This window comes from Petaurus breviceps, unplaced genomic scaffold (genome assembly GCF_028583685.1).
Source record: "Petaurus breviceps papuanus isolate PSGF00001 unplaced genomic scaffold, PetGlider_PUasm1.0 207, whole genome shotgun sequence".
In the NCBI taxonomy this organism is placed as follows: domain Eukaryota; kingdom Metazoa; phylum Chordata; class Mammalia; order Diprotodontia; family Petauridae; genus Petaurus; species Petaurus breviceps.
This window is the reverse complement of record NW_027185850.1, coordinates 8,599,272-8,619,799: the sequence shown is the minus strand read 5'-3', so window position 1 is coordinate 8,619,799 and position 20,528 is coordinate 8,599,272. Positions and strand designations below refer to the sequence as shown.

The 20,528-nt window shown below is 44.0% G+C and overlaps 1 protein-coding gene across 2 annotated transcripts in view; it reads right to left on the bottom strand.

Moving 5' to 3' along the window:
• The window catches only part of LOC138164886 (nucleotide sugar transporter SLC35D2), a 76,864-nt gene extending 64,511 nt beyond the window's left edge, over positions 1-12,353 (bottom strand). Inside the window, exons 1-7 of one of the 2 annotated variants that reach the window (XM_069092823.1) lie at positions 11,990-12,353; positions 10,908-10,941; positions 10,727-10,813; positions 10,005-10,072; positions 6,755-6,826; positions 3,136-3,204; positions 788-890 (exon numbers count right to left, since the gene is read on the bottom strand). In XM_069092823.1, the coding sequence (XP_068948924.1) occupies positions 788-890; positions 3,136-3,204; positions 6,755-6,826; positions 10,005-10,072; positions 10,727-10,813; positions 10,908-10,941; positions 11,990-12,192 (636 nt within the window). In that variant the 5' untranslated portion in view covers positions 12,193-12,353. The remainder of the gene's footprint in view (positions 1-787; positions 891-3,135; positions 3,205-6,754; positions 6,827-10,004; positions 10,073-10,726; positions 10,814-10,907; positions 10,942-11,989) is intronic. The other variant, XM_069092822.1, reaches the window with a different exon arrangement.
• Between the last annotated feature and the right edge of the window lie 8,175 nt (positions 12,354-20,528).

The window sequence follows — 20,528 nt, the reverse complement described above, 5'->3', positions numbered from 1 at the left end:
GAAGTGAAGAAGGGGGAAGGAGAGGAAAAGGAGAAGGGGAGGAGGGAGGGTGGGGGAGAAGGGAGGGAGAGGAAGGAGGAGGAAGGACAAAGAGGAGGAAAAAGGGGAAGAGAGGGAAGAGGAGGAGGAGGAGGGGAAATAGAGGAGGGGAGAGAAAAGAAAAGGAGGAGGAGGAAGAGGAGGAAGAAAATGAAGAGCTCTAAGGCTCTCCCAGCTGTAAGTCTAATATCCAATGATACTTGAGCCCATGGAGACCCGGACCCTTCTGATCCCACCAAGCCCTCATTTCCCCTGTATGCCCTAAATGAGGCCATGTGGAATAGAAGGGATGAGGAGCTGGCTGGGACTCAGGCCCTGTCAATGACATATAATGAATATATGATCCTGGACAAGCCCCTGACCCTGTTAACCCTCCAAGTCTCTCTCTACTTCAGAGGAGAGGCTGAGCTACGCTGGGAAAAGAAAGATTATTTCTCATCTGGGGGTTCTATATATCAGGGACATCAGAAAAGCAACCTCAGCCACCCCTATCCCACTCTGAACCCAACCCAATCCCACCAATGAACATTTATTAAGCACCTAGTGCATACCAGGTATTATTCTCGGTACCAGGGAACACAAAGACAAAATGCCTGCCCTCAAGGAGGTTACATTCTCTTCAGTCAATAAAGACTCACTTCTGTGCCAAGCTGCACCCTCCCCACCCCCCAACTTTGCCCACTGCCCCGCATCAATGTCCAGTGTTAGCGAACCCCTCTCAAAAGGTTCATGGCAGGGGGTTACCAACCTTGGAATCGAGTTTCTGCTTCACGTATGCACCATTGGCAGCTGTCAGGACATCATTCACCAGTATGAAAACATATCCTTCCAAGTCAAAGGCCAGGTCAGAGCTGAAAACATAAACAGCACCTTAGCAGGCAGGGCCTTCTTGGGGAATAAAATATGCTTCATACATAACTTGACTGGAGTGTGTGCCTCACAATCACCATAGAAGAGGGGGCATTCACAAACCACTTAGTTAAGTTTCTAAAGTTAGGGCACTAGGTGATACAGGGGATAGTGGCTGGGCTGGAGTCAGGAAGATCTGAGTTAAAATCCAGCCCCAGACTTTTACTATTAGTGTGACCCTGGGCAAGTCACTTAACCTTGTTTGCCTCAGTTTCCTCATCTGTAGAATGACCTAGAGAAGGAAATGGCAAACCCCTCCAGTATCTTTGCCAAGAAATTCCCAAACAGGTCACAAAGAGTTGGTGACAACTGAAATCACCGAACACAAAAGTTCTTTGCACACACGCTATCACCTGATCCTGAAAACTACCCAGGGAAGTAGGTGCCATTATCATCCCTACTTTACAGATGAGGCGACTGAGGCTGAAAGAAGCGGCCAATTTACAACGGTCCCACAGATGGTAAATATCTCCAGTAGAACCAGAGGCACAGTCTTCCTGCCTCTACTTTCAGTCCTCAATCCATTATGACTCAATTAACAAGCATTTATTAAGCAAATAATCCATCCAGGCACTATGCTGAATGCTGGAGGTACAAGGACAAAGGTGAAAGAATCTCTGACCACCAAGAACTCAACCTTCTCTTTTTAAAATTAAAATTTTAAATTAAATTTAACTTTAAATTTAAAATTTTTATTTTGCATAGACATAGGTATTTTGCAAAGAGACTATTACAAGAAATCCATGACCTCTATTACATACAGCTTGGCTTGGGAGTGTCCACTCTAATGGAGGAGCAAGATACATGCACATGTGTCCACACAGGTGAATATATATGTACGTCCATCAATAAACTTTCGTTAATGGTAAAGAAAGGTTAGGCATTGTGTTAAGCACTGGGCATACAAAGAGACAAAAGACAGCGCCTGCCCTCAAGGAGCTTACAATCTAACAAGAGGAGACAACATGCAAACAGCTATGTACAAGGCAAGCTATGGACAGGATAAATAGGAGATAATTAGCAGAGGGAAAGAAAGCACTGGAATAAAGAAGGTTGGGAAAGGCTTCCTATAGGAGGTGGGATTTTTGTTGAGTCTTAATGGAAGCCAGGGAGGTCTCACACACACACACACACACACACACACCCCAGATAAAAACTAGGGTGAGGTTAAGAAGGGGCACACCTGAAAAGGCCTCCTTCAGAAGGGGCCACTTGAGATGGGTCTGGAAGGAAATCAGGTATTCCAAGAGGTGGAGGTGCATTCCAACTTAGGACACAGCCAGTTCAAAGGCATGGAGGTGGGAGATGTGTGTGTGAGTAACAGTACAAAATCCAGGATTGCTGGATGTGCTGCCTCTCCATGTAAAAACTCTATGTGCCCCTCAGCCTCACCACTGAGACTCAGGGAGGTAATACATGGGAGGTAAGGAGGGAAAAGAAGAGAGTAAGCATTTATATGGCTCCCACTATATGCCCGGTGCTGTGCTAAATGCTTTTTACAAATATTATTAGCACATGAAAGATATTGGGTTTTGGAGATGTAAAAAGCTTACATCAGGCCAAATTGTAGCATTAATAACTGCACAAATACAAATATGTTTCTTGGAAGGCCCAAAGCCATTCATTTTTAATGTTCCCATTTCTATAATTCACACTTCCTTCCCATATTTATAAACTACATTACTGTGCCAATGGCAAGTGGGTGAACCTTGGCGATAAACAGAATTTAGTAGGTGTAGTTATGAGAATCACCATGAATTTACTGAAATATAAGAAAACTCTCTGGATTATGGATTCAGAGTAGAGTAGAAGCCTCCAGGGTCATGGAATCCAACCTCTTTGCCCAAGATCACACAGGCAGCAGAGCCGGGATTCGAACACAGGTCCTTAAAGTCTAAATCAGCGCACTGCCTCTTGAAGTTTGAAGAGCTCTGAGCCAAGTCAATCCAAATTTTTTGTGTGCCTTGATCTCAAAGCATGCAACAAGATTTAGTCCTTGGAACAGTCTGTATATTGTACTTGACAAAACCAGGATTCTCTGAAAACTGGCAGGAAGCCTTTTTTCCAGAGAGAATTTCAATGTGCTCAACTCCAGAACTCAGGCCAGTGCTTGGCATACAGTAGGAACTTAATAAAGGTTTCTCGATCGATTGATTGATAGGCCAAGGACTAGAGGACCTTACTTACATAGCGGCTACAAATGCTCCAATGATCATTGCAAAAACGGTCATCTTAATACCCCAAGAAAAGGTCTTCCTAGAAATTCAAAAAAAAGTCATGGTTATATTCCCAAGATCTTTCTATTGTTTTATGAAGACATTTTGTTACTTTTCTTAATACAGATATATATATATATATATATATATATATATACATAGATATATATATATATACAAAATTACATCTTTATTTCAATATAATTGGTTTTCTTTGTAATCCTATTTTATATATTTAGAAACATGATTCTCTGAAGGGGTTCAGAGGCTTTACCAGCCTGCCAAGGGGTCCAGGAGACAAAAAAGAGTAAAAATTCTGCTCTGCATCTGTTTTACTGTGATGAAATAACCACTATCCAAAAATCCTTCCTGCTCCCTGACTCCACCCTATGCCTTCCCTCAGCAGACCCACTCAGCAAAAACAGCAATTGCTATGGATGGCATGAAAAATGACTGTTGGGCAAGTATGTCTGATAAAGGCCTCCTTTCTCAAACCAATGGAGGACAGAATCAAATTTATAAAAATACAAGTCATTCCCCAATTGATTTCAGACAAAGAAATCAAAGCTATCTATAGGCATATGAAAAAATGCCCTAAATCACTATTGATTAGAGAAGCACAAATTAAAACAACTCTAAGGTATCATCTCACACCTATCAGATTGGCTAAAAAGGAAAATGATAAATGTTGGAGGGGATGTGGGAAAACTGGGACACTAATGCACTGTTGGTGGAGTTGTGAACTGATCCAACCATTCTAGAGAACAATCAGGAACTATCCCCAAAGGGTTATAAACCTGTGCATACCCTTTGATCCAGCAATATCACTGCTAGGTCTACATCCCAAAGACATAAAAAAAGGCAGGGAGGGAGAAAGGATCTATTTGTACAACAATATTTATAGCAGCTCTTTCTGTGGTGGTTAAGAATTGGAAATCAAAAAGATGTCCATCAATTGAGGAATGACTAAACAAACTGTAGTATATGATTGTAATGGAATATTATAGTACTATAAGAAAGTACAAGAAGGATGATTTCAGAAAAACCTGAAAAGGTTTACATGAACTGATACAAAGTGAAGTAAACAGAACCAGGAAGACAATGTACACAGTAACAGCAATATTGTTCAATAAAGAGCTGTGAATGCTGAGCTACTCTCAGCAATACGGTGATCCAAGATAATCCCAAATGACGAAAAATGAAGATACTATCTTCCTCCAGAAAAAGAACTGATACTGACTGAATGCAGACCGAAGCATGTTATTTTTCACTTTCCTTCTTTCACGTTTTTCTGTTATTCAAGTCTTCCTGTACAAAATGATTAATATGAAAATGTTTTATGTGATTACACTTGTATAACCTATATCTGATTGTTTACCATCTCAGGGACGCAGGAGGAGAGGAAGGACAGAATTTAAAACTCAAAACTTATAATAAAAAGTTAAAAAAAATGTTAACATGTAATTGGGGGGAAAATAAATTTATTTTTTAAAAGTATATATAAAAAAAATTTTTTAAGTTCATTTAAAAAAATGACCATTGGGTCCATGAGGCCCTTCTACCTCTGCAATGATGATGCCAGAGTGACAGAAATGGGGAGAGGAGGGGCAGATGGTACTAAGAATTGTCCAGTTTTCAGGCCATCTGCAAGCATTACCCTGGCCATTGATAACCTCAGTGTGAAATTTCTCATATAGCAACAAGTTGCAAGTCAGTGGAAGATGGTTCACAAGTTACATAAAAATATTTTTTCCTGCTTTTGTCCAGACCTGTGATTTTGTCATTCCCAATGAAGAAACTCTGACCATGCTGACATCACACATTTTTTTTGGTATCTTAAGAGTATTAGGAGTTGTCTAGAGTCACACAAGCGTGTGTGTGTGTGTGTGTGTGTGTGTATTCAGAGGCCAGACCTCAGCCCAGATCCTCCTAGCTCAAAGGTCAGCTTTCTTGCCAGAGCACCACAGTCCCTCTCCATGATGGGAGATAACTAACAGAAATCACACTACGTGCTTCACTTCACTGCCAGTAATGGCTCCAACACTATCTGGGTGGCCCCAACTGTCTTTGGGCCTCACCTTCCTCATGTACAAAAGGAGGCCTCAGTGGCCTCCCAGTCCAGGATCCCAGAATCCTGTTAAGACTTCCTACACAGGGGAGGCTAGAACAAGAATCCTCTTTAGACTTCCTACACTGGGGAAGGCTAGAACAAGGGGATACTATTTTTTGTGTGCATGTGCTGTGTTCTAGAAAAGCAGTGTGCCAACTGAACTTCTATAAGCTAAATTATTTTATATATTTATTTGCTCGCTTATTTAATGCTCCTAATGGGCCGGGTATTTAAATGCATTCTTGGGGCAAATCCTTCAGCAGAATGAATTCTTCTTGTAATGCAAACACCCAAGTTATCCTCTCCCTTTTTTGAAGGGAATGAGTTCAGATGTCTGTATATTAAACGTTCTTAAAATGGGATACATTGACAGAGGGAAGAGGCCAAAACCATATTTTTAAGAAAAGGAGCCAGAATCAAAAATGAGAACCAAAAATCAGAATATGACCCTGTCTTCACCCAGCAGTTGTTTCTAGAAAGTAACTCCTGTTTTCTCGATGTCTTCAATTCTAAATTTATTGCCTTCTACTAACAGTATTGGCTTTGAATTCCTAAACCAGAGGATCTCATCTTTTTTTTATCTCAAGACCCCTTTATACTCTTAAAAATTACTGAAGACCCCAAAAAGCTTTTGTAGATGTAGGTTATATATCTATAAATTTTTATCACATTAGACATTAAACCTGATAATTTAAAAAATATTTATCAATTCATTTAAAAATAGTAATAAACTCATTAAATGTTAATGTACTTTTTATTAAAAATAACTATGTTTTCCAAAGCAAAAAAAAAAATTTAGTGAGAAGAGTGGCATTGTTTTACATGGTTTTGCAAATCACTTCAATGTCTGGCTTAGGAGAGAGAAGCTGGATTCTCTTATCTGCTTCTGCCTTCAATCTATCGCAATATGTTGTTTTGGTTGAAGAATAAGAAAATCTGGTCTCATAGAAATGTAGTTAGAAACTGGAGAGGTGTATTTTTATAGGCATATAATGTCTGATATCATTTTGAAAATTGTTTTGATCCCTTGGGTCCCTCTGGGACCTTCAGGGAACCTCTACTTTGAAACCACAGACCTAAACCATCACATGGGCTAAGCAAAAGAAGAAGGAAATACTCTACAAATAACTACAGCAATAGCTAGGAAAATGATAAGTTTAGACACCATGGACTCATCTTCTACACTGATATGACATTAATGTTTCCAGAGCAGAGATGATAAAATACACTTCCCTGATACCACTAAGAAGTGAGAAACCACAGGTGCTGAATGTTGCATACACTGTCTAACGTTAGAGCTGTTACCAGTTGTTTTTAACTGATTTTCTTTGTAACAAGGGGGAGGAGGAGTTTCTTTGTAACAAGTTTGGCAGACTAGAGTGAGTGTTGGGAAAGGTCTGGGATGTGAAAAGCAAATGGCTTCAATAAAATTTGCAAAAGATTTAAGACACAAAGAAGATACATAGGAAATGTAACTTACTTGAGTAATACTCCTTCGGCAATCATTGTAAACAAAATGGAGAACCTTCGCAAGACTGTAAACATTGGCAAGCTATAAAGAAAAAGCCACAAGGCAAAATAAATGCAATGCTTTTCTTTTATGACTTTAGGCAAATGATCCTCTGGTTCTGCTAAACTGACCGGTTCCTTCCATGTTACTGATCTCAATCCCACTTCCTCACCCAATGTATCCACCCGAGTACCACTCCCCACCCCCACACCATCTTCACCTAAAATCTGAAAAATACTCAGGTTACCTGGTGAAAAGTACTGAAAGTGGGAGGGGGACCCTTAATTTAACCTGACACATCTATTTCTGACATCCAATCTTCTGGTCATTATTTAAATTACCTGTTTATTCAGTGACTGATGTTGGCCCCTTCACTTTCATCTGCTAAAATTCTATCTATCCTTCCAGTCCCCAGCTCAAATCCCACCTTCCCCAGGCAGGTGTCACAGTGGAGAGAGTGTTGGACTTGGGAGGCAGGAAGACTGAGCTTGAATCCTAACTTAGATACCTACTAGTTGTGTGACCCCCCAGCAAGCGAATTCCAGCCTCAGTTTCCTCATTTGTAAAATGGGGGTGATCCTAGCAGCCTCCTCTCAAGGTTGTTGTGAAGATCAAAGAAGACAATCTGTGTTAAGTACTTTGCAAAAAATAAATCCTATTACTATTCTGTAAAGCACTGTGTAAATGTGGTCATGGCGATGATGGTGCAGCCTCTCTTGGTCAGGTGTAACCAGCCCCTTCTCAGGATTCCCAGAGCCCTGCTTACACTTCTCTAACACCCAACATTTTTCCCATTCCTTTGTGTGCTTTGGTTTCAAAAAGCCAGATCTACTTATCCCCTCCTAGAGAGCAAGCTTCTGGAGGGAAGGGGTCGAGTTGTAAGGGGCCTTCGTCTCTCTATCTGTCTGACCATGCTTTACAAACAGCCAGTGCTCAGGAGAAATCTCTGTGTGCAGGCCTCTCTTTGCAGCAGCCCTCCATCTGTCTCTATGAAAACACCACCAGTACTAGATTCAAACTCAGAAAACCAAGTCACTGCACTTTTATCAGCTCCAGATCTGTTTCTAGAAAAGAAGGGAACTGGACTGGATGCACTTTGAGGTCCCTTTCAGGTCTAGACCTATGACCTGGGTTCAAATCCTGTCTCTGCTATTTATTGTGTTGTTGTTCAGTCGTATCTGACTTTCTGATCCTATTTAAGGTTTTCTTGGCAAGGATACTGGAGTGGTTTGCCATTTCCTTCTCCAGCTCATTTTACAGATGAGGAAACTGAGGCCAACTGGGTTAAGTGACTTGCTCACATAGCTAGTAAGTGAGGCCAGATTTGAAAACAGGAAGAGGAATCTTCCTGCCTCCAGGCCCAGAGCTATCTACTGTGCCAATTTACCCTTGGATAAATTATCTCACATCTCTTGGCCTTTTCCTCATCTCTAAAATGAGGGGTATGGACTAGCTGGTCTCTGAGCCTTCTACAGCTATGATCCCAACTCCCTTCCCCTGTCTTTACCTCAGTTTCTCCCTCAGCAGGTTGAAAAACATGATTAGATGAAAGGTGGCAGATATATGCCCATAGATAGGTGCCCACTAAGGTTCAGAACACTCCCAAGTGCAGTGCAGACCATATTAAAATGTACCTGGGAAATACTGGATGAAATAAATAAAAATACAGCAAACATAAAAAATGGTAATATGTTGTTTTCAAAATCACTTGGCACCCACAGTATCATATTTCTTGCTTTCTCAATGAGTGGAGGAAGGGGTAGAGGAAGGGAGAGAATTTGGAGACGAAAATAAAAATATTTTTTAGAAAACTAACTCCAACATGCATGTGTGTGTAGGGATCCTTTCTCCATGAGCTTGACAAGTCTGAGTCTCCGAAAAGAGTGTTCTGCCATAATACTCTGGCTTCCACAGTCACCTCGACCACCTCCTCCCTCCAAGCACTCTGAGACACATCATTTCCTGACGCTGTCTCTTCTGCCCAAAACAAGGTCAAGGGAGGATGCCGATGGTCTGCCATGGCTACATGTAACCTTTGTCACAGGCCTCTCTTGAAGGGTAGTCCTTGTACTGGAATCTTTAAAACCACACAGACCCCTTCCAGTCAGAAGATGGAAGGTGGGTGTGGCAGACCTCCAGGGGTAACAGGGATACTCTTTCTTCACCAGAAGGACAAGCTGCCTTTGCCAAGGGACTGATGGTAAGGAGTAAGTCAGCAATTAGATATTTATATTAGGGCTTTGCACGAGGCCATTTAAATCCTCATATAGAAGGAAGAGGGGAGGAGGGGAAGACAAAGTTAGCCTTCACCAGCCTCTCCCCCAAACGTTATTTTGATACACTGATACAAGCACTCCAAAGCAAACCGTCTGCTCTAAATAAGAACGTCTGCTTCTTAGAATGAAATGGAAAATGGCTCAGCTCCATTATCTCTGTACTTTGAGCATTACTCTTTCCCCAGGACAGCCTCTGGTACAGTGGGAAGGGCCCTGATTCCATAATATTAACAATAAACACATCTAGTATTTATACAGAGCCTCCGACATGCCGGGCACTTTTATAGTGTTTTATAGATCTTACCTCATCTGATCCTCACAACAACCTAGGAAGGCAGGTGCTACTGTTATCCCCACTTTACAGATGAGGAAACTGAGGAAGAGGTTAAGTGACTTGCTCAAGGTCACTTAGCTAATAAGTGTCTGAAGTTGGATTTGAATTTAAGTCTTTCTGATTTCAGGCCCAGCACTACTTCAAATACTACCTTTTTCCTTTGTGACTTTGGGAAAGTCACTTTGTCTTCCTGGGCCTTAGTTTCCTCATAAATAAATAAAGGGGTTGGTTCCTGTAGCTGTAGCTCCAGGACATTCTAGGGCCCCAGTTTCCTCATTTGTGATATGATGAAGTGGAATTAGATGGCCCCCATGGGCTCTTCCTGCCTCAATTTCAGGAGGTTTGTCTCCCCTTGGCCTCCATGATCCCAAAGCTCTATCTTTATGATCTATGATCAAATCAACCCTTCCTCATGGCCTTGGGGTGTGAAAAAATAACCAAGAAATCTTTTCTAAATAATAGTGCCTCCAAGAACCATCCAGTCCTATTTCTATCATGATGCCCTCCACTGCCCCACAGTATCTGTTGGCATGTAGGCCACTCCCATAGGATCTTAAGAACATATACTATTAATATCACTGGGAAAATAGGAGAGAAAATTCAGTCATACTTAAGTTTCTTTGTGCTGAACAGTCCTGTGATTTGGTTCCCAAAATACAGTAGAGGTAGTGGAAATGTCTAGAAAAAAATGTCAAAGGGATAACACTCAATCAGTAAAGATAGCCGAAGTCCTGGCAGCCTTTCAAAAGACCGGCATGTTTGTTTATGGGATCAGCCTCTTTCAGCTTGGCCCAAGAGGTTAGTGTGCAGAAATAATTCCAGCCTCCTCCCACCCCCAGCCACCAAATCAATACCAATACCACCCCCCCTGTTCTCTGCTAACCCCAAGAAAAAGTGGAAAATTGCAAAATGGCAAAATATATAAAAAACCCTTAACCTCATCACTTGCTTAAAATACAATTTGTGCTTATATATGAAGAGAAACTGGGATGCTATCCCATCTTCATGAGGAAACAGAGAAAAAGGCAGAATTAAGAAAACTGAAGCTATAATGAAGGCATAAAACAACAGATAAGCTGGCTAGAGGAACTTAAAAACTGATTGCCCTCCCTGATAAAGACAACGAATTAATTTAAAACAGAACCAAACTTCCCATTTTGTTTTGTCTTCATCAAAAAAGAAAGCTTGATTCCTTTTTGAAATGCTATTAAACAAATTCTTCGCCTCGATTAAAACCGACTTCAAATTAAGAAGAGCTCAAAGCTGTTTGCAAGATGCAAACAGGAACAAAGGTTCTTCCAATAAGGTCGAGAGTACTCTTCATTCATTTACCTTCCGAGGTATATTTCTGTCAAAGTCAGGAAACTTGACTACCCTGAGCGCCTTTCCCACCCAGAGGACGATCACTGTCGCCAGCATCTGTGCAAAGAACAAACATTCACGGTTCAACAAGAAAGACCTCTCCATGATTTGAAACACTACAGACCACTTAATTCTTGAGATTCCAACTAACCTGGCCAAGTCCAACACATAGTGAGGAAGGAAATCTATGCAGATGGTAGGGAAGAGAAGAAAAAAAGAAAAAAAAAACAAGGTCAGCAAGCCAAATAGAACCTTTTGGGAGCATTAGAATTACAATGGAGACACAGAATCATAATAAGGAGAAGTTTTGCCCTTCAGCTAAGGACAAACATTGAATTTCCTGCTGAAACACTTGCCTGGGCCAAGGGGCAAAGCAACCAACCCGGACTTGGTAGCTTTGGGTGGCAACCTGCCTGGGCTTGTGTGGTTGCAATGTCTGTTGGTGCCCTCAGGAAGTTAAGATCTACCACTGCTGGCTTAGCGCTTTTCCAGCCCCAATAAATATGCCCGCCTAAGTACCAGGAAAAAAAGATTAAAAGCACTGGAAAATTAAATCTACTAACGCAGCCACGGTCACATAGCGTTTGCACCTTGTGAAGGCAAAGACGAGCTTGAGAACGAGAATGGCCGAGTTGTTGTGGGCTGCAGTTCTAAGCCTTCTGGACTTCAATGTTTATTTCAATCAGCTCTGCCCAGTTCGAGGCAAAAACAGAATGCGGAGTAGCAGGTCTGCCCCGTAGTCAGTAACTGATCACTTTCACTGCCATTGATCGGCTTCGCGTTTAAAGGGCTCTGCAGGGAAAGCACCCGGAGGGTGATCTTTCCCAAAATTTCACTCCTTCCTTCTCCTCCGCAGCCCTCGGCCCCACTCCACCTCCGTTAAAGAAACTCAGGCCCGGGGGATGAGGTGACATTTGCAGAACAGCAGCCAAGGGGAGTCAGGGCTCCCCCGTGCCCACACACGCCCGCGCACACACGGGCACCAGCAAGCACGACTCGAGATGCCATGGCAGGCGGGCTGCCTCCGCCGCCGCCGCAGCAGAGGAGGGGATGGGCGGCCGCTGCGAGGCAGCGCACGAGTTAAGGCACAATCCCCTTGGCTGGCTCCGGCTGAACTTTGTTAATCTTCAACTTTGGCAGCGGCGGCGCAAAGTCCACGGCTCCCCGCCCGCCCCGCCGCCCTCCGCCCGGCCGCCCCGCCGCTCCGGGCAGCTCCGCCCGGCCGCTGGCTACCTGTAGCTGGTGAGCACGCTCTTGTTCACCACGACGATGAGAAAGGAGCTCACGCCGTAGAAGCCGGCGGCCAGCAGCTTCAGGAACAGGGTCAGCGTTTCGGCCGACGCCATCCCCAGCTCCTCCTCATCTCTGGCACCGGAGGATCTAGCGGGGGCTTCTCCTTTAACCCGAGCATGCTGACGTCTATGAACTTCCGCCATGGCTGGGGCTGCTGCCGCTGCTGCTGCCGGAGCTGCTGCTGCTGCTGCTGCTGCTAATGCAGCCGCTGCTGCTGCTGTGGAGACCGCCGCTGCTGAGAGGCTAGCAGGGGAGGGGAGGCAAAGGCACCTCCGCTGGGAGGCGCGCGCTCCTGGGCGGGCTGGGAGGGCTGGAGCCAGGGGAGGGGCTGGGGAGAGAGAGCAGAGGGGAGGAGGGAGGAGGAAGAGAAGGAGGAGGAGGAGGCGGGGACGGACGCGCTCCAGCCCGGCGGCCGGCTCCGCCCCCGCCTCTCCGGCCGAGCAAGGCCGGAGCCCAGGCGCGGGGTTCCGCATGGGGCCACCTGGGCGCTCCGTCGCGGGCTGGGGTCAGGCTCCCCCGCCCCGCTTCGGCCCAGGTGTAACTGTTCATTTGCAGAGAGACGGGAAAGGGGGAGCCTCTGGACCAATCTCCGATGGGAAGCTAACCCTGGAGAAGGGAGGATGGGAAGTTTATGATTGGAGCACACTGGCTCTCCCTTCTGCATCCCTCCTCCCACGTACCCAAACACACTCTTCTCTTCTCCCCTCTTCGCCGTCCTCCCCACCTCCTGCCCCCTTGCTCCCCCTTCTCCTCCTCCTTCCCCTCCTCCTCCCCACTTCTCCCCCCTCCTCCTCTCCCTCCTCCCTACCTCCTTCCCCCCTATTCCCCCTCCTCCTCGAAGGGAGGGGCCTTTGAGGCCTTCTAGTCCAACCCCTTCCATCCATTAACAGGCATTAAGTCAAAGTGTAAATCCTCAGCTTATAGACAAGGAAGCTGAAGCCGGAAAGGTGGCAGGACTTCCCCAGGGCGCTCCGGAGGCAGGTGGCAGAGCTGGGGCTTGAAGCCAGTCCCACCCTCTGCAGGAAGCATTCCCCACGCTGCCTCCAACCGGACTGCCTTCTCTCCGAACGTCTCCAGTTTAACTGGAGCTCCAGAGTCTTTTTTGTACATAGTTGTGTGGATTGTCCTCCCCCTTGGACCCTAAGCTCCGGGAGGTCAGGCACTGAATTTTGTCTTCCTTTGTATCCCAGTCTTAGTACAGTACCGGGCACAGAGCAAGTGATTCCTTAGTATTTCTTGATTAATGTATTTCCTGAACAAGTTGGATTAGACCTCCCTGGGTCTTAGTTCCCATATTTGTAAAAAGGAAGGGGATTCCATTCCAACTCCAAATCAAGATTCTGTGTTGCCGTCCCCTTCCTGCCAGGCTCATGCCCTTTAATTCTGAGAGACTGGCAATTATTAAGTGTCTGCTGGGTGTCAGGCAATGTGTTAAGCTATTGATATACAAAGAAAAAAGTAAAATAAGACCTACTCTCAAGGAGCTTACTCCAACAGAGAAGCAACAGCAGAGACAGTAGGTTGTAAACCAGTGGCGTCCAAGTCAAAGAGAAAGGGATCCCTGCTGGTCAAGTATTGACTTTAAAAACCAAATTCATTTTATTTATGTTGTGTTGTATTTTTATTTTGTTAAGCATTTCCCAATTACATTTTAATTTGGTTCTGGACACACTGACCAAGTCTGAAACCTCTGCTGTAGTAGATTAGGCAAGGGACCCCGAAGTCTGAATCCTCAAAATGCTTACTAACTGCATGACCCTGGACAAGTCACCTGAACTCTGTGAGCCTCCACTTTCCTCATCTTTAAAGGAGATGGTCCGTGTTTGCTTCTTGGGTCTCTTTTGTCTCTTGAGCTATGAGCTGTTGTCCATATATGTAGGTATGTTTATACAATGCTTATAAAAGTACCCTTGGAAGGGAAGCTATGAACAGTTCATGTAGACATTGCTTGACCTGTCAGGCATCAGAAAGCTTAAGGTTCCCTCTGGGAGGACTCCTGTACCTAAAAACCAAAGCCCTAAGCTCCACAATCACCAGTCCTAAAAGAAATGTCATCAGTATGACTCCTTAAAAGGGGACAATCTATATATGAAAGAAAGTAACTACATGTTACCTTGGAGGAGTCCTTTCTAACATCAGACGTATAGTCTTGCTGGGAGAGGTAACATGTACATATACAGGTTAGGTATATAAAATAGATACAAGGTAATTTGGAGGACGGAACTAGACCCTGGGGGAATCAGGAAAGGCTTCATGTAGGAAGGTGGTAGGTGCCAACTGGTAGGTGCCAAATAAAGTCAGAAAGACCCAACTTCAAATCCAGTTTCAAATATTTACTAGCTGTGTGGCCCTGAGCAAATCACAGAACCTTAGTTTGCCTCAGTTTCCTAATCTGAAAAACAGAGATAGCACCTACCTCCCAAAATTGTTGTGAGGATAAAATATCTGTTAGGCATCTTGCACACTTTAGTGTTGATAAATGTGCATTGTTAGCCTTTTTATTGTTATTGAATTGATTCTTAAAGAAAACTAGAGATTTTTAAAAGTAGAGGTGAGGAATGTGTATTTTTCCAAGCATGGGGACAGTTTGTACAAAGGCATAAAAGGGCGAGATCAGTATCTCGTATGGAGAACAATTTGATTGGAAGGTAAAAGGAATTAATGTTTAATAAGGCTGGAAAAGTAGGTCGGGGTTAATTGTGATGGACTTTAAATGCCAAACACTTAACCCTAGAAGTGATGAGAGCCATTGCAATTTACTGAATAGAGTAGTGATGTGGTCAGATCTACCCTTTAGCAAGATCATTTTGGCAGCTGTGTGAAGGGTGATAATTCAATGAGGACCAAAGTACAGAGAGCAATGAGGAAGCTGTTGTGATTATCCAGGTTAGAGGTGAGACCAAGGCAGAGGCAGGGGTGGAGGAAAAGAAAGGGATAAATGCTCCAGGTGGGGGGTGTAGGTAAAATAATCAAGATTTGGCTTTGGTTGCATATGTGGAGTGAATGATGAAGACAACCCTGAGGTTTGGGAAATTTACAATTGGAACATTACAAATTGGAAATTTACTGCCAGGAAAGATGGTGGTGTCTTCAACAGAAACAGGGGAGTTTGGAAGAAGGGCAAGCTGGGGAAAAGATAATGTTTTCTGGTTTTGGACATGTTGAATTTGAGATGAATATGAGAAATAATTCCTTTGGATTCCTACTCTATTCCAATCAGCTTGGTATATTACATAAATCATCTAGGAATAGATGGGTTCTTATAATGGGTCTCAAACTTGAATGTAACGTTCACTGCTTGTTTACCAAGTTAGAAGGAAGGCTCACTTGTGCAACCATAAGAATACTGGCAAAGATATCTCCATCTTGTTTTACTCAGATTTCATGTCCAAACCCAGAATGGGTGGGATGCCTTGGGAAGCCCCCAATTTATTTTTGTACCTCTGGATCATTCTCTCTTTTCCAGCGTGAGAAGGTGATCATCTTATGACCACTTAGTCAATGAAGATGCCCCATGTTTCCCCCAACCTGTGACTGCCACCCCCCTTGCTAATACATCATTCTTGGTCCTGAAGAGCAAGGTCTATCAACGAGTTAGATTCTACATTTCACCATGCCTCTTTCACATATTTGGAAACTATAAACACAAGGTCCTAGAAGAATGAGGCATCTCAAATCGTGAGGTTCACTTCATTAGAGGAAACCATGGACCCTTCAATAAAGTGCCATTGGCTCAGAGCTCTGCCTCAGTCTTTTTTATTGTAGGCTGGACAATTTTAATCCCTACATTCATACCTTCATAAATTCTTATTAGTTATGTTATAGTAGGGATTCTTTTTAATAATTAATAAAAATGATCATAAGTAGCAGCTATTATGTTTCAGGCACTGTGCTAAGCTTTGTCTCTGCAATCATAATAATAGCCAGCATTTACAAAGAGCCTACTATGTGCCAGTACTTTGCAAATATTATCTTATTTGGTCCTCACAACAACCCTGGGAAGTAGGGGATATTATTTCCCCCGTTTTACAGATGGGGAACCTGAGGTAAACAGAAGTTAAGTGATATGCCCAGGGTCACACAGCTGGTGAGTGTCTGAGACTAGATTTGAACTCGGGTCTCCCTGACTCTAGACCCAGCACCTTATCCCTTGTTCTTCTTAGCTCCCTCTGTCAGGCATAAGTTAGACTAGAGGTCCTTCCAAACTTAAATCCTATGATTCAGTGAACTGAATGATCCATCCTGGGTCTGACCAGAGGAGGGGAAGTTTGGGCCAATTGATCCAAAGGAAAGACTACTGGATTTGGAGTAAGAGAACTTGAGTTCCAATTCTGTCTCAACTACTTACTCCCTGTGTTACCCCAAGCAAGGGTCTTGGCTTCTCAGTGTCCGTTTCCTCATTTTTTTGTGACAGGTCGCAGAAAATGTTGTTGAAAGAGACCTCCGCAATCTGGTCCAACCCAGACTTCGTAGAAATCCCACAAGGACCAGGAGCGTCCTGCCTCTAGAGGCCACATATTCCACCTTGGACAGCTCTCATCGTTACATTTGTGGTTCAGTCATGTCTGACTCTCCCTGACCCCGTTTGGGGTTTTCTTGGCAAAGATACCGGAGGGGTTTGCCGTTTCCTTCTCCAGCTCATTGTATAGGTGAGGAAACTGAGGCAAGCAGGGTGAAGTGACTTGCCCAGGGTCACACAGCTAATAAATGTCTGAAACTGGATTAGAGCTCAGGTTTTCCTGACTGCCAGCTTGGTGCTCTATCCACTCTGCCACCTAGATGCCCCTCATTGTTCTATATCAATATCATATCAAGAACCACCCATCATTCCTGGTTGTACCTTTGGGGATCAAGGAGAACAAGATTAATCCCACCTTGAAGCTGCCAGGTCCCCTCTTGAGTCTTCACTTCCCCAGATTAGTCAGTCCCACTTCCTTCAGTCCATCCTCAAAGACCATGGAACCAAAGCCCCTCACTAACCTGCTTGTGCCTCTCTGGACATCGTGTAGCCCAGCATAGTGCTCAGAATGGAGCCAAACTCATTTAGATGAGGAATAACAAAAAATAGAGGCCAGGGCCTACCAGCCCCAAGTGGATGGAGTCAGGGAAACCTGGGATTCGGTTGTACTGCTGACATATTTGGTTTGTGTGACCCTGGTCTAGTCCCTTGCCCTCTCAGCATCCTTGGTAGCTGTCAGAAAGTCCTAGCTGATGATCTGAACTGCACATTAATTAATGCCTATTGAACTTAATTAAAGGGAAATATGAGGACCTGGGTTCAAATTCTACGAAGCGTTTAGTGAGTACTACTATGAGTGAAGCACTCTGCTAGGCCTTTTATAAATACCATCTCATCTGAGCCTCCCAACAATACTGGGAGGGAGGCCCCATTATTATTTCCATTTTACAGATGAGGAAACTAAGGCAGACTAAGGTTAAATGACTTGTCCAGGGTCTGGGACAGGATTCAAACCTCTGACCTTCCTGACTCCAGGCCAGTACTGTCCCCTCTGTTCCACTGTTATCTGGGAGGGCTTGAACTGGCCCGAGGCCAGCTTCCTCTAGAGGACTTGAGTTCAGCTGACTCTGAGAGAGGCCCTCAATGCCGCTTCCCAGTTTCCCGCTCTCTGTTTGGCTCCTGCCCTCTCTCATTCCCTACAGGAGCCATTCCCAAGCCCCCACTGTCACTCTGACCCTCATTCGTGGCATCATACTGTCATGGAACAGATTTAGGGCTGGAAAGGACCTCCAAGACCACATAGTTTAACTTCTCTCTTTTATATATGTGAAAACTCAGGCCAAGAGAGGTTGAAGGATTGCCCAGAGTCCCTAGAGTTAGGTGGTCCCTTCAATGAAGCACCAGGCCTGGAGGCAGTTAGACCTCAGTTCAAATCTGGCCTCAGACAGTTACCAGCTGTGTGGCCCCGGACAAGTGGCTTTCTGGCTCTCAGTTTCCTCATCTATAAAAGAGGAGGAGGGCGTCTTCATTTCAAAATCCATGATTCTCTGTCATCCAGGGAGTAAGCCAGCTGGTCTGGAGGGTAGAGGGCATGAGGAGAAATATGAAATTATGCTGGAAAGATTGCCTGAGGAGCCAGCCTGTGAAAGGCTTTAAATTGAAGCAGGGCTAGGGAGTTATGTTTTATCATGAACGAAATAAAGAGCCACTGAAGGCTACAGGGGAGGTAGGTGTAGGGCCTGATGTCCATCCTTATGATGAATAGGAGAAGGCCAGAGGCAAGGAGGCTCTGTTGGAGGCTCTCTCCAGGCAAGAAGTTATCTGGCCATGAAATAGGATACTGGCTGTTGGGAGTGGAAGAAGGTAATGTGTTGTCCCAAAAAATTCCAGCCATGAGAACTCTCAAGACCTAAGAATGATTGTGTTGTGGCCCATCCCCTTTCCTCTGTATAAGTGGCCCCAGCATCAGCAGTGTTAAGCCGTCCTTCTCAGGAAGGGAAGGCTTCTGTTTGCAAATACCATTTTCCTCATTCTGAAATTAATTCAACTTCTGTTTTCTTTCGGCCTGACTTTCCTGCTCTAGTCTGATTTGTACAGCTCCAGCCATCCACAGGTTAGAGGCCATTTCCAGGAGAGTTGACATTATATACATGTGTATGTATATATGTGTGTGTATGTATAACACACATATTGTATATGTATGTGTGTACATATATACACACATATGCACGCACACATAGACACATAAATATATCCATGGCAGGAAGTATGGAATAAGCTTATATTTGTAGTCACACAAAGATAGGAGAAAAGGTCAGAGATATCAGGGTGAACAGAGAGAAAATAGTTTTAAAACTGAATTGAATTGAAAAACAAGAGTGAAAACTAGAAAAAAGTCAGGGAAGGGGGAAGGAGCAGAAGCAAGCTAATCTTGAGAGCCACAGATTCATGAAGAACAGACTTTTCCAATGAACACATGTAAATGAAGACTGAAACTGGCTCTATTTTTCTCTTTTTTCTCCACAAAAGTTTTGTATTGTTCCATCTGGATTAAACTCACAATTGACTCTGCTTACATGCATCAACAGGCGTATGAATCCAGATCCCCTGGAGATGACGTGCCTTTTGTATTACTTGTTCAGCCAGGCTTTTCTTTCCTTCTCTGTTTCTCGATCTTAGTGACACAACCGCCAATTAGAAATACAATAATAACAGTTCTTTAAAAGGACCGCATATCAATACAATGACAACGAAAAACCTCGCTTTTTCAGTATTTACTGTGAGCACTTTGGGGCACGTTCCCAATTATTTGATCAAAATTTATTTGTGTAACTTTTATCCTGAACTCCCTTGCTCCTTCCATCCCAGGTAACTAGCATCCTCGTCCACACGGCCGTCTGCAGGAGGAGCCTCCGCTGTTGCCCCTCATTCTCTTCTCCACCCCTTATAATCTGCTCTCCTCATGGTCACTAGTTAGCCCTTAGTGGCTAAATCAAGTGGCCTTTCTCCAGCCTCATTCTCCTGGATCTCTCTGCAGCCTTAGTCACTGCTTGTCTTCCTCCTCAGTGTCCAGGTTTTTAGGATACCTGGCTCTCCTGGCTCTCCTCCTCCCTCTCTGACTCTCCCTCGTGGCCTTGGCTGGATCCTCCTCCAGATCACACCCTCTGCCCACAGGTGTCCCTCAGGGCTCTCTGTCCTGGGTCATCTTCTCTTCTCCCTCTATGCTGCTTCACTAGGTGATCTCATCAGTTTCCCTGAATTTAATGACCATTTTCTATGCTGATGATTCTCAGATCTACCTGTTCTGCCCTAAAGTCTCTGCTGATCTTCAATCTTGCATCTTCCAATGGCTTTCAGACATATTAAACTGGATGTCCAGTAGACATCTTAAGCTCAATATGTCCAAAGCTGAACTCATCTTTCTCCCTTCTTACCTTTCCTGTTATCATAGAGAGAAACACCCCCCCCTCATTCCTTAGTCTCACAAACTAGCAATCATCCTGATCTCCTCACTTTCTCTCCCCCTCCCCATACCCAATATGGTGCCAAGGCCTGCCAATTTTACCTTTAAAATCTCTTTCAATTAAACACCCTTCTCTCTTCTCATACTGACAACACTCCTCAGTGTTAAGCACAGTGCCTGGAAGATAGTAGGTGCTTAATTAATGTTTATTGATTGAATAATTGATTACTACCAAATTTCTCTTCAAAAAGATTTTACAAGCTTGCAGGAACATCAGCAATAAATTAATGTAGAATCAGACACATCTGAACAGCACCACCAACTTGCTTAACCACAATCTGCTGGCCTTGAGTTTCATTGATTTTGATCCTTTTTTCCCTCCCGATTTGAGGGGTGGAGGCACAAATACCACACCTTTGAGGAGCATTGAAAACAAGAAATGAACTTTCTCCTATAAGAAAACAAAGAGAAAATAGTATTTGTGCAATAGCTTGCACCTTCTACAATTACTAATTACAGGTTTTGAATCTATGCTTTGAGTGCAGGTGGAAAGACAC